Source organism: Scomber japonicus, chromosome 22 (genome assembly GCF_027409825.1).
Source record: "Scomber japonicus isolate fScoJap1 chromosome 22, fScoJap1.pri, whole genome shotgun sequence".
Taxonomy (NCBI): Eukaryota; Metazoa; Chordata; class Actinopteri; order Scombriformes; family Scombridae; genus Scomber; species Scomber japonicus.
In genome coordinates this window covers 9,875,344-9,892,462 of record NC_070599.1, presented here as the reverse complement: position 1 = coordinate 9,892,462, position 17,119 = coordinate 9,875,344, and the positions used below count along the sequence as shown (strand labels likewise).

The 17,119-nt window shown below is 42.0% G+C and overlaps 1 protein-coding gene across 4 annotated transcripts in view; it reads right to left on the bottom strand.

Annotated features, from left to right (window-relative positions):
• Window positions 1-2,262: 2,262 nt before the first annotated feature.
• Window positions 2,263-17,119, bottom strand: part of mark2b (MAP/microtubule affinity-regulating kinase 2b) — a 52,471-nt gene continuing 37,614 nt past the window's right edge. For 2 of the 4 annotated variants that reach the window (XM_053343767.1, XM_053343765.1), the window contains exons 16-19: window positions 10,988-11,254; window positions 4,733-4,768; window positions 3,801-3,910; window positions 2,263-3,581 (exon numbers count right to left, since the gene is read on the bottom strand). In XM_053343767.1, the coding sequence (XP_053199742.1) occupies window positions 3,232-3,581; window positions 3,801-3,910; window positions 4,733-4,768; window positions 10,988-11,254 (763 nt within the window). In that variant the 3' untranslated portion in view covers window positions 2,263-3,231. Of the gene's footprint in view, window positions 3,582-3,800; window positions 3,911-4,732; window positions 4,769-10,987; window positions 11,255-15,843; window positions 15,985-17,119 lie in introns of all 4 variants that reach the window. The other 2 variants (XM_053343768.1, XM_053343766.1) reach the window with 2 other exon arrangements.

Sequence of the window (17,119 nt, the reverse complement as noted above, 5' to 3'; positions counted from 1 at the left end):
GTTGATATTAAATCTGCAAATTAAAGAAAAAAGTCTTTGTGGGGAAAAAGTCTTCTAGTGGTCATCTCACTAATTGATAGGAAATATTGTGAATATATGTGATCATGCTGAGCCCACATCTCAGGCAGAAGGTCTGATGAACAAGTGTCTGTCATATTAAACCATCACCACCATGTGATGCGTTCAAAATCATCCGCAACAGCTACTAAATGAACCCCAGGGTGAGATTATTTTGATTTGAATGAAAAAAAACAAAACCCTTCATACATCTCTTTCTTTTCATAGGATGGATTTCAGAGTCAGACTATCATTATATCATTGTTTTTATTACTATCATTGTAATTTTTCATCATTTTGTCTTTGCACAAAAAAAACAAAACAAATAATACATTTTTCAGGAGTTGATCACCCCTCCCAACCCCAAACCCACTACTACAGTTACAGTTTGCTCAGAACACGTTTTTTTTAAAATCAATGTAAATTACAGCAATGTAAAACGAAATAATGTAAAATAAAATCAACCCTGAAAGAGATAATATAACAGCACAGCCAGAATAATAATTAGAATCCAATACCCAGCACCTTAATACAATGATCAACTTTAAGAAAAACAAATCTGACGTATTAAAAACTGAAGAAAAAATAATAATAATAATAATAAAACGACAGTGTGTCATCGTGATAGAAAGAAAGAAAAGTGTGAAGTTAAGGTAGAACCAGCTGACGGGACTCAGCCTTGAGCCCCCCCCACCCTCTCTCTCCCTCAGCCCCGTCCCGCCCTATCGACCCCCTTTCTCTGACCCCAGTGCGTGTCGGTGTTTTGTTTTTACTTCTGCTTTGAGAAAACTGGAGCGTCTGAGCAAAAAAAAGGAAGAAAAAAAAGAGAGAAAAGGAAGCTGCTTCTTCTCACTGTTTTTTTTTTTTTTTGAACGTGAGCTCAGATATGAGAACCTTTGATGAAGAAGTCTGTCCTGCTTTTATCTCTCTGCTTCAAGCCTTTCTGAACCAGTAAAAAATAAAAAAACAGATGAAGACAGATGGAAGAAAAAAAAAAAAGGCCAAAACTGAATGAGCAGTAGTTGTCCTCACTACCATCATCATCATCATCATCTTCATTAACTACATCACTGATTTCAGCATTGGGGGGGGTTTTCTGTGTTTAATCCAATAAATGATCTGTGTGCTGATGTTTAATATGTGTGTGTGTGTGTTAAAGGTGCACTACACCGAAAAGGCAGCAATGATATGATCCGACATGACCCTTCACACACCCCTCCCGACTAAACCTCCCCTCCCAAAAAAAAAAAAAAAAAATCCAGATCTGTACAAACCCAAAATTTCTTAAACGACACAAAAATATATTATCAAATCAAAAGTAGAAGAAGAAAATAATTCACCATTCGTCGTCGTTGATTCTTCTTTGTCTTTTTTTAAGTTTTTCTTATTTTCCAGTGATCTTTTTTTTATTTAATACACTCACGCACACACATACTGTTTGTTACCAACGACACCTTTGTGTTTTCTGTTTACTCTTTGGGAACACGTGTAGCAGAAAAGGAAAGTGGGAGGGGGCAGGAGAGAGAGAGAGAGAGAGAGAGAGAGAGGGGAGGGGGGGCAAAGAAAAAGAAAGAAAGAAATTGAGAGAAAGTGGGAGAGAAATCCGTCGGTTCAGGGTTGACATTCTGGATATGAAGGCGTGATGCCAACCGAAGCGATACCAACATTTAAAAAAAAAAAAAAAGAAAAGAAAAAGACAAAATAGATCATTTGAGCATTTATGTGCTGACGTATGCAACAACAACATACCCCCAAAAATGTAATTCTTCAAAAGAAAAGGCAACATAAAAATCCATCGACGACCCCGTCCGTTCATCAGTCCGTTCCTCCACGGTTTCCAATATGCCCCTCTTTTCTTTTCCAGTGCACAACTCGTTTTAAAAGCAATAAAAAGAAAAAACTAAATTAAAAAAAAAAAAAAAAAAAAAGTACAGGCTTACAGTCTCAGCCCGTAGGATCAATGACAACATCAACACTTGATGACTAAACTGGCCTCCTCGGACTCGATGGCGAGAGAAATAAAAAAAAAAAAAAAAAAAAGAGGCAGAAAAGGGAGTGAAGAGGTGAAAACCATGGATGTGTTTGTGCCGAGTTCAGTTTGAAATCAGAGGGGAGAAAGGGGTGTGTTTGTGTGCATAAAGAGTAGGGAAGGGTGTGTATGTATGTGTGTGTGTGTGGGGGGGGGGCGGGTGGTGGAAGGAAGGATCAGGTGGATTTTTTTTTTTTTTTAAGTTCATTTCAAGGGTGGGAGGGTGGGGGGTTGGGCAGGTGGAGAGTGGAAAGCGTCCTTTTACCAACACCAACAAGAAGACAGTTCGTCCATCCAAATCCATCTGTAGTCCGTCTGTTTGTGTATGAGTGTGTGAGTGTGTGTGTGTGTGTGTGTGTGTGTTTGTGTGTCTGGAGGACCATTGCTCCTGGCTCAGTATGGAGTCCGTTCAGATTTTGGAGGACAATCAGAACATATTCAATCAAAACTTCTTTGAGTTTTCCAGCAAAATAAGGCTCCATATTCCAACCTGAACTTTCTGTCAATCCTTCCAAGATTCAAAGAAAGTTCCATATTTTTTTTCCTTTTTCCAGCTTTTCTCCGCTCTATTTGTCCTCCATCCAACCCCCGATATTCACCCGGTTTCCCTCCTACCCAAAACACCTGGCAGCAGAACCGTGCAGAGAAACTGAACAAACAGCAGGAAGTGACAGGAGTGGTCAAAGTGATCAAAGTGAGACTCCTAAAAAAAAAACAAAAAAAAACAGAGCAGATCGGACATGCAGAAGAGTGGAACGTCTAAGTAGAACGTGACAAAAAAAAAAAAAAAAAAAAAAAAAACACCCCGCAGGGAGAGAGAAGACTTCGGTCTGTAAGTACTTCACAACTCAGAGCAGATCAACTCAGAGTTTCTAAACGCAGGGCGTCGGGAACTTAAGGAACAGAAACCTCTAGAAAAGAAACATTTTCTAGTCTCAGAGAACCGATAGCCCTACTTCAGACCTTTGTCGATAACAATCGCGTTATTTTAAAAGTGATCCCACCCTTTAGCTTACCTCCTGACCTCCACAGTGCCCCCACCCCGCCTACAGCATCATCTTCATCCTCGTCGCCCTTGCTCTCACCCTCTTCGCCCTCCCGCCTCCACCCTTTAATCTCATCTCTCCTCGCTTGCTCCTTCGCACTCACAACTTGAGCTCGTTGGCAATCTTTGAGGCAATGTTCTTGAAGGCGATGGATGTGCCCGAGATCCTCTTGAAGCGTACGCCGTTGAGGGAGAGCCGCGGCAGCTTGCACACCTCCATCTCCCACTGGACGAAGTCGTCGCGCGCCGGGTTGCCCGACACGCACAGCAGCATGTAGCGCTCGCGCATCTCGTACTCGCAGCTGTTGGAGTCGAGCACCTTGCGGATCTCGCGCATCATCTCCGTGGGCTCCATGGACGACGTGGTCTTCATGGACCAGGTGAAGCGCAGCGAGCGCGGTTTGGCTGAGTCCTTCTGGCTGGCGATGGCCGGAGGCGTGCCGGTGCCACCTGGAGGAAGGAGGAGAGAAGTGTGGTGAGAGTGGGAAGTGATGGAGGAATCACAGAGAGATGTTTTAACTGTATACATTTACACTGTTCTATGCGTATATGACACTCAATAGCGTGGCGTAGACGTGGAATACTGGAGAAAGTCAGATATTAGAAGTTGTTGACTCCGTTTCTTCAACTATTTACAGAAGTAGAAAGATATCATTAAACCTGACGTACCAGTGTTACCAGATCCTGGTGAGGAGTTGTTCTCATCGTTGTTGGAAGAGGAGGAGAGAACACCGCCGGACGTCTTCTCCGACTTGTCCACCGTACTGCTCAGCATGGACCTGGATGGAGGGATGGGAGGGTGGAGGAGAACGAGAAGAAAGGAAGAAAAAGGAGATAAAAAAGGAAAAAGAGGGGGAAAATAGGGTACACGGGTAGAGGGTAGGGGGGTGTTAAGGAAAAGAGGGAGGAGAGAAATAAGCAGAGAGAAAAGGAGGAAAAGTGTAAGAATTGAGAGAATTATTTAAAAAGTAGAGACAAAGAAGGCAGCAGAAGGAGGAGGAGGAGGGAGGAGAAATGGACAGGGGGATTGAGAGGAAGAGGGAGATGATGAGGTCGTGGAAATGAATGAAGACAAAAAGCAAAAAAAATTTAAGTACCCCTGTGTGTGTTTGTGTGTGCGCCTTTTTCTCTGGTTACACAAATGTGTGTGGATTTACACCTCTGTGTGTGTGTGTGTTCTTATATGGTAAGTTTCAGGTCTACTTACACACAAACACACATTTGGGTACTGGATTTGATTTCCCCTCACACACACACACACACACACACACCATCATGCAGGTCAACCTCTAACACCAGCACTCTCGCTATCTGGGATGCTACCATTCACTGCTATAATCTCCCGTCCCCTGATTGGTTAAGCCACTATATCACCATCACCAACCAATTATATCCCAGCTCGCCCCCCCCCCCCCCACCACCACCACCTCCCTCCCCCTCCTTCCCTCTCCCAGCCATTCACAAACAAGCTCAGAGATCATCTACTGATTGGCTCCAGTCTACTGATTGGCAGGCGGATTTTGGTAGAGTCTGGGCTTCTGAAGGGTATGCAGGGTTTTTTTTGGGGGGGGGGGGGGGTTTCAGTCTGTTCTGTATCTCACCTGCTCCCCTCATCCCGACCCTCTCCCTCATACGGACTCCTCGAGAAAAATCAACACAAGTTTAGTCTTTTTGGTGGCTCAGGGGCAACAGTTTTGACTTTTACACAGATAGTAAAATCAGCCGGCTCGACACAAGCACGCTTGCTCGCCATGCCTGACTGACAGTTCCAATCCAAGCACATCCAGCCTCCATGCCAAATATTAAATTCCACTCTGACTTTATAGAGGATGCTTTAATTTAATCTAAGAACCAGCTGAGGACTACGCAGCCCACAACGCTCCAGGTCTAAATGCCAGTCCACTCTGTGCAACCACTTTATCACAGCCCACCCCCCCGCCCCACTGAGCATATGTCATGACTGGTCAGTGAGGTGAACAATTGAGTAAAATTCAGGATGATGGGTGAGATATAGTTTAGAATGGGATTGAATTGCCTCAATTGAAAAGCATGTGTTTGGAGCAGTTGACATTAAATGAAATAAGCTGCTCAAAGCAGGATGAGGAATCTGGGAATAAGTGAAACTGCTGGTAAAGTAATGGAGCAGTTTAGACCAGATTTAAAACATTTCCAACCAGTTACAACAGATTGGAATGGTTTGGAATGCAACACAATGGAACGTTGGGAACAAAATGTGACAAAAAAAAACAATGGAGCAGAGATGGAATGGTTTGGACAGAATGGAATGGTTTGAAATGAAATGAAATGTATTCCAACAAAACGGAATGTTGGGAACAAAATATGAGATGGAACTTTGGACCAGGATGGAATGGTTTGGAACAGGATGGTTGGCATGGTGAGTGAGCATGTCCTGTGACTAAAGGAGGTTAGGAGCATTAATGATCCCACTGCTGTGTTAAAACCTTTATTAGTAACACTGGACCTACACACAGGTTCTTTAACACACACACACACATATATACACACATACACGCTCTATAAAAACAACACTTTAAACTATAGCTAATATAACATACACACACATACACAAATATTCTCTCACACACCAGCAGACATGACACATAAACTGAAGGGAGAAAAGCCAAAACAGACAGAAACAAAGACGGACAAACAGCAAAACACGTGCAGACGATGGAAGGAAAGTGACACACCAGACAAATTCAGCAGTTTATGGTCTTAAATTCATTTGGTTGTGGGAAAATACAACGTTGCTGTTTTGCCCCATTAAAAATAATAATAATAATGATAGTGATTTAAAATGTCAGGTAAAATACCTCCTGCAATAGAAACATGGTTACAAAAATATAGAGTACATGACAAATGGCAAGTGGGAGAAGTAGAAAAAAAGTTACACAAGTATATCTTAAAATTATAGAGGTAAATTGGTGAACAATGCAAAATTAAAATCACTTATGCCATTTTGCATGCTCAGTATGATTTAGGTAAACATGGAGGGATGCAAAATGGCTATCAGAGGAGGGGCACTGTGACATCAACGGGGAACAAAGGACTTTGAAATGAATACCAGAGTCACTTGTCACATTGTTTAACACTTTGACTATATATGGTGCACTGTAAATACATACTACTCATCTATTCATAATTATCTATAATAACTAATATGCCCCATATTTATACATATACATACTACATATAATAATCCTTATATACACCACGGTTAGAGTTACTTATACAAAAAATAAGTTCCAACAGCAGTTCACCATTGTGTTGTTAAAAAAAGTATTACACGTTCTGACCAGCAGGTGGAGCAATGGTCCAGATTAAGAAAGAAAATTGCTCTATCTGCTGGTATAAAGCAGTCAACACTGCTGTGTGGTAGAAGATAGAAGTGTGTGTGTGTGTGTGTGTGTGTATGTGTCTGTGTGTGTGTGTGTGTTACATGTTTGTGATATATGTGTTGAGCATGAGCATTTATAAATGTAAAATGTATCAACATGTGTGGAGAGATACAAGACATGAATATGGATTTTTGTGTATATTTCAGTGTTGTATCAGTGTGAATATACATATATGTGCCATGAAGTGTTCTCAGTGTGTGTGTGTGTGTGTGTCCAGAGCAATAAAAGGTCTTTTTACAGCCAGAGTAGGTCAAAGCCATCCAGTTCTGCTGCTGCTGTTAGAGAGCCAGTGCCAGAGTGAGAACAGAGCGATGAAAGAAAGGAAGAGTGCAGCCTCCAGAAAAGAGTGCAGCCTGAGAAACACTGCAGCCCCGTCCCTCCTGGGTCCTCTCCTCCTCTCTACCTCCGTCCGTGACTACCGACTACAGCCAGAGATTTATCATTACAACTGTATTCCCAGTGGGATCAGAAACTACCAGTCACAACTTCAGTCTTCTACGGCTAATGAAAATTCAAGTGACCAAACGTATGAAAGCAGAGAAGTGAGATGGGTGATGGTTTGGAGGGTTTGGTAGGTAGCGTTAGGCTGGTTAGCAATATTACACAATCAGTGGGGAAAATAACTACTACTAATAATCATACAAACTTAAAAATGAATTCTGCTACCCTGTGTCTCTTTTCTGTCATGAAAATGGTTAAATTAGTGTGGGATTCAACATTTTTGTACCATGACCTCAAAGATTTGGAGCGGAAGGACTAAATTACCTGCATCTGAAGCTAAGAAAAGGAAAGAGTTAAGAGCAGGAAGGGAGTAGTTTGATCTATTGCACCATTAAGACTCGACCTAAATCTAGAACGCTAAGGGGGGAGGAGGGGTGGGGGTGGAGGTGGGATGGTGTATGAGCTCACACACACACACACACACACACTCTCTCTACCTGGTAAATAAATGGAAAAGGAGGAGGGGTGAGGATGAGGGAGAGGTGGGTGGGAGGAACGATGGAGGGACGAAGAGTGAGAGGGGTGAGGTGTTATTGTGCCACATGATGATGAGTGAGTGAGTGAGTGAGTTAAGTGAGTGAGTGGGTGGGTGAGGGGGTAGTTAGTACAAAAAAAAAAGAAATAAAAATGGGCCAAAACACGGCACTCAAAACCAGAAGGCTCAAAAAAAGGGGCCAACCACAGAAAAAAAAGAGGAGGAGAAAAGATAAGGCTCAAGGCACAAGGGAAAATTTCAACAAAAAGCTGCACGAAACACCAAAAGGGGAGGAAATATATATATATATATATATATGTAAAATATATATGAAGAAGAGAATATACGGATATATGTCAAGGGGTTATATTATATACGTTGGGGATGTTGCCTACCTTCTCGGAAACCTGAACGAGAGATTTCTACAAAAACAAAAGAGGGATAAAGAAAGAAAGAGAAAAAACGTATGTATAAAACTTATATATATTTATGACTTTCCTGTAAAAGACAAGCTGCCCTCGCAATAGTCAACTTTAAAGCAAAAAACATGAACCAGGCTCATTAGGGATTGAAGCAGAAAGAGCAAAAAAACCAAAAAAAAACACACAAAAATAAAGAAAACAAAAAAGAAAACCAGTGTCTCTGCATTCTACATGTGTTCAAATGTGGGAATTATTGATGTGAACGTGTCAACAGACTTCATTAAATGCAGTTTTGAGGGATTTAATGGACTCTGTGGGAACATTCCATTAAGAGACCCCCGTCTGAACACAGTCACCCCTCACCCGCCCCTCCCAACATGAAATGAAGTGCTCCTCCACACACAGAGCAGTCCTGGCTGATCCTGAAAAGAAGTGTTTGTGAGGTGAAAAGTTCAAACGTGATAACATTTTATTTATTTAAAGAAAAAGAAAACTGAAAAGAAAAGAAAAGAAAAAGAAAAAAAGAGAGAAAGAAAGCATCTCCTGTACACACACAAAGACACATTTCAAATGAAAAAGCACATGTTAAGCAATAACTTAATCTTCAACACACATTGAGAAACTTAATCTCCTTCACACACACACTCATGCAAACCCACACACACACACTCATGCAATGTGTTTGAAGGACAGAGAAACATCACTCTCACTCCAAGCAGGAAAGTGCTGTGCTGAGGTTATATGATATGTTAATAAAACACACAACCTAAGTGTGTGTGTATGTGTGTGTGTGTGTTCAGTTAAACTGTACTAATGCAACACAATCTCTCTGTCTCCACCACCTCTACTTCCTACCAGCACGCCAACTTAGAAAGTGTGTGTGTGTGTGTGTGCGCGTGCGTGCATGCATGTGTGTCAAGGTGTCCCCACTAGTGGTATTTATAGTTGAGGGAAAAGTGATATCTCCGGTGTAACCATGGCTACTGTCGCCACGGAGCTACAGTATCTCTGAGTGGGAGGCCTGGAGAGTGGCTGTGCTTGTACCTCCACACACACACACACACACACACACACACACACACACACACACACACACACACACACACAGTACACCAGCACCCACTCATGCAGGCAAGGCACTTGATCATTCTCAATTTCTTTCTTTCAAGCTCACGAATCCCCCCCCCCCCCATCCCCGCCCCCCACCCCACCCAAATAACACTGTGCGCTCATTCTTTCTTCCTTTTGGTTCCTTTCTAACATATATTTCAACACCTATGTTGTGCATGGCTGCTTGGGTGACAACGGAGGAAATCTCACCTTCTCTCTCAGTTTCGCATTGTTCTGTCGCTGCTCTCTCGGGCTTTCCTTTTTCTGTCTTGTTCGTTCCTGCCACCTTAAAAAGCCCTCACTTCCTGCCTCTTCCTCAGCCTCAGATAATAATATGCTAGTCAGCCACCCTTCACACCATCATCTGACAAAGCTGGTGATATTTTTTTTTTTTACTGTCAACCAATTCCACAAAAAGACTCAAATCAACAATAAATTGATCCTAACAAGTATTGGTTTGTAGTTGAAGCTTAATATATCTTATTCCTCAGTGCAGCAGAGCTTCATTGTTGTCTATTAAAAACACATCATAAGCCACACTGTTGCACTGGATTTATTTTGGGTCAATCCCACATACACTGTCCTGCTGAAAATAGTCTCCAACAAATGCACTAGCTACTCCTGTTTGAGTAATGCTTTTTAAAAGCTACAGTGCCCAGCTGTTTTAGGACATCACTGAGCCTTTTTTAAAAGAATAATCTGTGACGAGCTTTTTAAGACTGATTAGAAGTGAATGAAGTTGGGCTGAGTGCCACAAACAGCAAGAGAAAGTCTGGCAACTATTGACAGGCAACTAATGCCCTGTAGATTTCAGTCTTCATATGGTTTTTATAGAAAGTAAGATAAATACAGAATAACCTTTTTCCCTTGATCATCAAATTATACATTCAGAATTTAACAAGACAATTACAGCCTATGATTAATTAATCTTCAATTATCTTCAACCCTTTTACAGTAAATCTTATTGTGCACTAAATGGCAAATTCACCATTATAAATTGGTGCTACATGACTAAAGACTAATGCCAATATTAACTTCAAAGGCCAAATATTCATGAAGATATCCATCTGTGACCGTTTCTCATTGTCATTTAACACAACATACTGTTAGTCTGTCTGGCTTTTCCCTCTTGTCTGTTACTTTTCCTTTTTATAACCACAACGCACTCCCATCGTCTCCTCTCTGCATTTACAGCGGAGAAGGATCAAAGCTCGAAAACCGACTCCAATTACAGAGAAAATAAAACCAACATAAATAAAAACCAGTTTAGCTTCCATTACAACCAGGTACCCACGAGAGTAGTTTTACTGCTGCAACCTGCACTGGAGGAGGAGTGAGATGAAAACTGGGCCAGACGTACAACCAAAAACCAAAATTGCTCCTCGGTCACCGCTGCACCAAACAAAATTATAGAGAAGACACAGCTGTTCCCTTCCTCTCCCTTTCTACTCTCAGCAGAGTTACAGATCAGCAAGAGTTTAGTGATAGGGAAGAGATGAGAGCAGCCCCTTTAAAGAAATACTCTGAAACCAATGGCTGACATGGACGTACACTAGGTCGTTCCTGAGAGGAAATGAGCACATGAAATGACTTGTAATGTAAACCTACTCATTTTCTGTTTAAGCTAAACACTCAAAACTGTACTTGAGCTACAAGTTAACTGCATAAAAAAAATAGAACAGTGGCTATCACAAGTGCTTTGCATTCACTGTTAGAGTGCATCTCTGACATGCTAGTATTTGTGCCTTCTTCTGCCACATGGCCTCTCTTGTCCTTCCTGTTTACTACTTCCTCTCTCTGCTCTCTACCCAACACTATAACCACATATTAACTTCTCATGCTGTTTTTTTCTTTTCATCAATTCTGCATCTTCATTTTTTACACCTTTCTCATTTTCCCATGCTCCTTCCTCTCTTTTCCAGCACTCACCTGCGTACAAACTTTGATGTGAACTTGCTGAAAATCCCTGTGGCGCCATGTGCCCTCCGAGCCTGGCTGTTGCCGTGCGACAGCGAAGGGGACGCGGGCCCGCCGGGGTAGGCGGAGCCCTGCTGGTCCCGGGCGCCTCGCTGCTGGCCTGCGTGGAACGTGCTGCGGATGCCCACCCCTCGGGAGAAGTTGGTGCGGTCTGTCGAGGCAGCGCTGCTGATGTTGTGGGCAGATGGGGAGGCAACAGGCGCCCGCTGAGCTGGCGCGCTGTAAAAAGGATGGTGGGAAGAAACAGAGGAGGACAATGGAGGGAGGAAAGGTAAAGAACAGGTGATGCAAAGGAGAGGAGAAGCGGATGTGCAGAGAAGGAAAGAGGTGCAAATAGATTTGGGAGGAATAAGAAGTTTGGAAGGTGTGATAAGAAACCAGGCAGAGAGGAGGAAGTGCAAATGAAGGAAGAAGAATTCAGGGTGATACAGATGGGTAACGAGACGGCATGAAGAAAGAAAGAAAAAAAAGAGGAACAAAGTGAGGTGTTGAGGTGATGTGGTAGGAGAGAAGAGACATAAACAAAAGAGAAGAAAGAAATAAGATGGGAGTGGAGGGTGGGTGAGAAAAGAACACAGTTAGAAAACCCCATAAAAGGAGAAAAACACTTCCTCTTGAAGTGCTACTTACCCTTCAATGTTAGGTCATACAAGTATCTATGTCTGTTCAAAGTGCTCGCTCTGATGTTTTATATAATCCCTAAAGTCAGGCAAGTCAATATTTAGGGCCACATCAGGTTAGTAACACACACACACACACACACACAGTTAATCCTCTTAGCTTCGGCCATAGGGCAAAGCATCACATACCTCCAGTTATCTCTCATATACACACACAGACAGACAAAAACATGCATCTTCAGTGGCAGTATGAGGCACTTGTACACCTGCAGCAGATTACATAACAAACCAATGACAAAAGTACAAACACAAAGCACACACAGAGCGTAATGAAAACAGAGAGGGGAGTTGGTAAAGAGTAATGAGTTAATACACACGTGAAGTCTTTTGAAGAGTGACGCTACAGGACTGAGAGCACAAATGTTGCAGGTGCGGGATGTATTTACTGTAAATACATGTTGGGAATGTTGTTCTGTTCAAACAAGATCCTACTATTCCTGATTCCCTTCATAAATAGTATCTTTGCTGTGCTGGAGTTGGACGTTACATCATTTGGTTTTTATCTTTGGCGAACCACATAAACTAGCAGTAGGGACATGACCTGGAATGCTTCTGTCCCCTTTGTTACAACGGCCTCCAACTGCCACTTTTAATTTTTGACTTTTAAAAAGGCTGGAATCACGATGACTCAGCACAGCTCGGTGTGTTCACACTGTTAATGGGAATCAATGCGTGGCCGTGAAAGTGCAGATGGTAAAACTTTAAAAAATGACCACAGATGTATTAAAAAAGAAACAGTTTTGTGCCTAAAATTTGCATGACAGGCCCTTGCAGACCTGTAATACACTCAACATCCTTAAAATCCAGCCCACAGTGTATGTGGATATGTTCAAATTTTCTGCTATGGATTAACGTTACCTACCTACACACACACACACACACACAAACACAGAGGTCATCTATGAATACTAATGCAAGGGTAAAAAAAAGAGGCTGGATCAGGCTGAGTAGTGGGGAACCAGTCACATTTTTGGGGTTGGAGGGTGGGGGGTGGGGTAACGACCTAATTAAACCACACAGACCTGTTGCTTGTCTTGTTAACAGGCCACACGGTTGCTTTTTTAAAAGCTCAACAGTTGGTTCACACGTTGTAACAGTGGTTCATGAGTTAACTGAAGTTTTGACTGACACTTATGAGATGAGTCTGGTTGGAGTCTGCAGTGTGGCATGATGTGGTTACAGGTTAATGTGGTTATATATGGTGCAGCTGGAGGATTTTCTTGCACACTTGATTTGCCTATACTTCATGCTTCATACAAATGTGGAGCTGCTACAGTGCAGCTTTGCCTGCTTGACTACAGTACATGAACACTCATGCAGTAACACAGGTTGTTAATAGACATGTTACATTCATGAGAATGGCATTTGAGATGTTTTTTTTCTATTCTGAAGGTATTTGGGGACAGCTGGATAAAATAGGAATGGATGGGACTATATGCTGAGAAAAGGTGCCTATTCCTCAAACAGGGTACTGGCTACGTGTTGGAGCGGTACCTTCTCTCCAGCGTTCCCAACCAGGTTCTGAACGGCCCAAGCTCACTGCTGAATGATGCATGCAACAGAATAAGACTTCAACATAGAGCAGACAAAACCACATACAGCCAGAGGGCCACTTTGACATTTGCTCTGCTGGAATTTTAGTCTGACATTTGTTTTCGGGTTTTTTTCCACTAGACAAGTGTCACAAAGGGGGGTGGGGGTCTATGTCTGTGAAAGTGGCTTATCAGCTCAGCCTCGGGCAGTATTTAAGTTAGCTGAGAGACATAAAACTTTAACCCCATTTTGTAACAAGTGCCAGGAAAAGGGACTAAAATTCAAAATATCAGAGTAGCCCTTGAAACAATGTCTTAAGCAAGCTGCATGAAGCGAGCCGGCAAAGCAACACAAACACCAAGCAAACAGAGAACAACTTCACACAGATGACCATCAAGTCCATTCAATTCATCAACCACACATTTAGCAGGTAATAGATGGAGGACAGGGTTTCCCCTGGCTGCTTCATATGCAGGTGTTTGTTTTGTTTTCTTTTTAGCTGACTGAGGCTGTATGAGGCCACATTTATAAAGACTTGCAGAGGGACCGTACTTCCTGGTTAAAAACACAGAACTGAAATTCTTCTGCGAGCCGGGGAAAATCCTGTGTAATCAAACAACAGGCCATAAAGACTAATAGAGGACAATGTACAAACATTTCCACAAATATGTTTTCACAGAAACATGCATCAACAAAACTACTACATCTGCATTTTGTCCGGTTCTCCCCAGAGCAGCTGCATTTTTAATATCATCCTTTGACAGGTTTGATGTCACTTACCTGCACAGTCTACCAGCACAGGTAGACCAGGCAGGTTAGTGAGGCTCAGAGAGGCCAGTTTATGGATCAATCAATTCACCCCGACAGCCTGATGAATCTGTCCAGTTGTTTCTGCTATTAACTGCTAAAGTGTAATTGCTGAATAAGATGTGACTTCAGTTTGTCTGTACATTAGATGTTTCAAACAAAAACCATCTTGGTCTCATGAAGGCAGCACATGTGTGTCTGTGTCAAAGACAGTCAGCTGTAGCGTTGACAACAGCTTGAAAACGACATGGTTTAGTTTCAGTGCTAAATGGTGTGATTATTTTCCTCCGATATCACTTCCACCATAATTACAATGTCCTTCCTTTGACTTCTAAGCTATACTTACCAAAGCAAGTCTGTTTACACTGTGCTTGGGCCTGCTCAATTGATGTTACTTGGCACTTTAAAAGGTTTTAATCTTCCCATAACCTTTAGGTAACTGGAAATTCCTGAGATGACAACATGTAACGCCTTTGTCCCCGTATAGTCAGCAGTTAGTTTCAAGGAAATGTCAGCTTGTTGGACTTGTTCAACTAATTTTTTGTCCCTATTATCTTGAAGGCAGACATTAAGCGCACCTTTAAATCAAGCAAATCAGAACCCAAACGAACACTGTCCAGCATTTATGGAAACTAGTTTATTAGCTGTTAAGACCCCATGCTCTTTAAATTGTTCTTGTTCTTCAACTCCAAATCTGTCTGTTTTTTTCTCTCTCTCTTTTTTTGTTTCCTGCCAGGAAGAAGAAAAAGCAACTGTGGTCTGTCAGAGGTAAAGTGCAGTCAAAAACCTGCTCTTCTTGTTCTCAACCTCTGACGTTTCAGTTATGGTCTAGTAGGAAATGTGAAGTTTGAAAGTGACTGACTGGCCAAAGACAACGCATGTCAACGTCTCAACACTCACTGTTAGCCAGTACACATTTCTGAACTTCACAAGCTACTTCCTGGCTGTTGCTTAGTAACTGGTGAGTCTTTTATAGCAAGTTTCTTCAAATGTTGGACATCTCACTATGGTGATGTTATAGTGGTGAATACATTTGGGTAAATACTAAACCGCATTGTTCAAGATATTCACACAATAACACAACTATTTCTAGTCACACAGTCACAGAGTCGTGTTCTCTCTTAGCACATACACTGCTGCTAACTCTGCTTCCTGCTTTTGGTTTGCCATGACGGGAAAAATCATAATCATTAAGGAAGTGATCTGAGGTTTTACAGCAGATTTTAGCTGTGAGCATTTCTAAAAGTGTTCAAATATCACTGATTTATCTCATCTCTGTGGTGTGTCAAGCCTTTCAAGTTTGTTAGTGCATCTAAATATATTTCTATTATATTTAATAGTATTTTCTAGTTGATTAAAAGACATTTACAAACCAAAAGTGCATAAAACATACAACCATAAATGAGATGCAGCAACTGGTGAAGCTGGCTTTGCTCAGGTCAAAATATGTGTGGTTGCTATTGGTATACAGAGTAGTATATGTTTAATGAATACAACTCCTCTTGGGGGGGAAAACTCCACCTATTTGATCAATTTTATTTTATTGGTTTTAATCAAAGAGCTGTTTTTCCCCCAAAAAAAGCTGGTGCTCTTCTGTTAGTCTAGCAGTAATGGGAGCGTTGAGAAACAGACAAATCCCTTCATCCTTTCTTCATCTCCTCTTTGTCCGTGGAGGTCTTTAGGGAAAGTTGATGATTTAGGTGGAGTTAAGTGTTGTGTGCTGAGAGGGGCTGTAAGGGAGCTGTGGGTATGTGTCTGTCTGAGTGTGAGTGAGTGAGAGAGACTTGCCTGGGCCTTGGTGCGTGCAGGTCAGAGGGGCATGGATGATTGGAGGAAGACAGGGACTTGTGGTGGCGGGGACGTGAGGAGGAAGATGAGAGGACGGCAGCAGCCGAGGCAGTGGAGGCGCGGGAGCCCGGAGTGTTTAGGCTGGGAGGGAGGAGGGGAGGAGGAACAGGAGGAGTACCCCGCCCGACACACACACACACACACAAACATACCAATGCAGGACAAACACACCAAAACGTCACACAATCAAACACACCAACAGACAGGACACACAACGGGCGGGGTTTGTGTGTGGGTGGGCAGGGAGGTGAGGTGGAGCATGGTTAGAAGCAGCACTTGTCAAACACAGTAAGGGGGGAGGGGAGGGGAAGGAGGGAGGAAGGAGTGAGAGAAGAGAGAGACAGGAGGAAGAACAGAGGAAGTAGACACACAAAGTCAAAACAAAGAGCACATATAAAAAGGTAAGAAGGAGGAAAAGTTGGTCTCTTTTTTTTTTGCTTCATCATGTTTTAACAAAAAGTGGCAAACCACAGTTAAAGCCCGCCTGTGTTCTCGTTCTTTTATCTTTTGATGTAAAATCTACCCCACACAAACGGCACAGCACGAAAAAAGACCAACTTTAACACACTCCCCATTGGATGAGAGAGATTGAAAACACACTAAAAGACACATTTTATGGGCAATGTCAGGTCACCAAAATAACAGAAATATATAAAAGAAAAAACACTCACCACATAAAATGAAAGAGAGACCAAGAAACCTTTTTACTGCTGAGCTAATTGGCTCTATAGCAGGCCTACATACTTATACAATCTTTTTTTCCTAAACAAAAATCCCCTTTATAGTTTTTAATAAAAAAACACCCATAGGACTATTTAATTATTCTCATATTATTTCACATATCTGCCACTGCACCTGTTTAACCTCATGAGAAGGGGAAACAAACTCATCTAACAAAAACATTTAGATGCAGATTTCCTAGATTCCTGCAGCATCTAGGCACTTTGGTTTGGTCTTATAAAACCTATTCTTTGTCTTCTATTGTAGTAGTTGACCAGATAAGGTTCTGAGAAAATGTGATGGAAGTTTTTCACTATTTATACATATTCTATAGACTAATATAAGATCAATTGATTAAGAAAAATGAACTGCAGATGAATCAATGGTGACATCCCTACATTTACATTAACACCAATTTATACTAACTTGCATTTTTTTTAAGAACAGACAGTTAAGATGCCGAGTTTCCTTCATGTAAGCAAGCACTGTCCTGTTA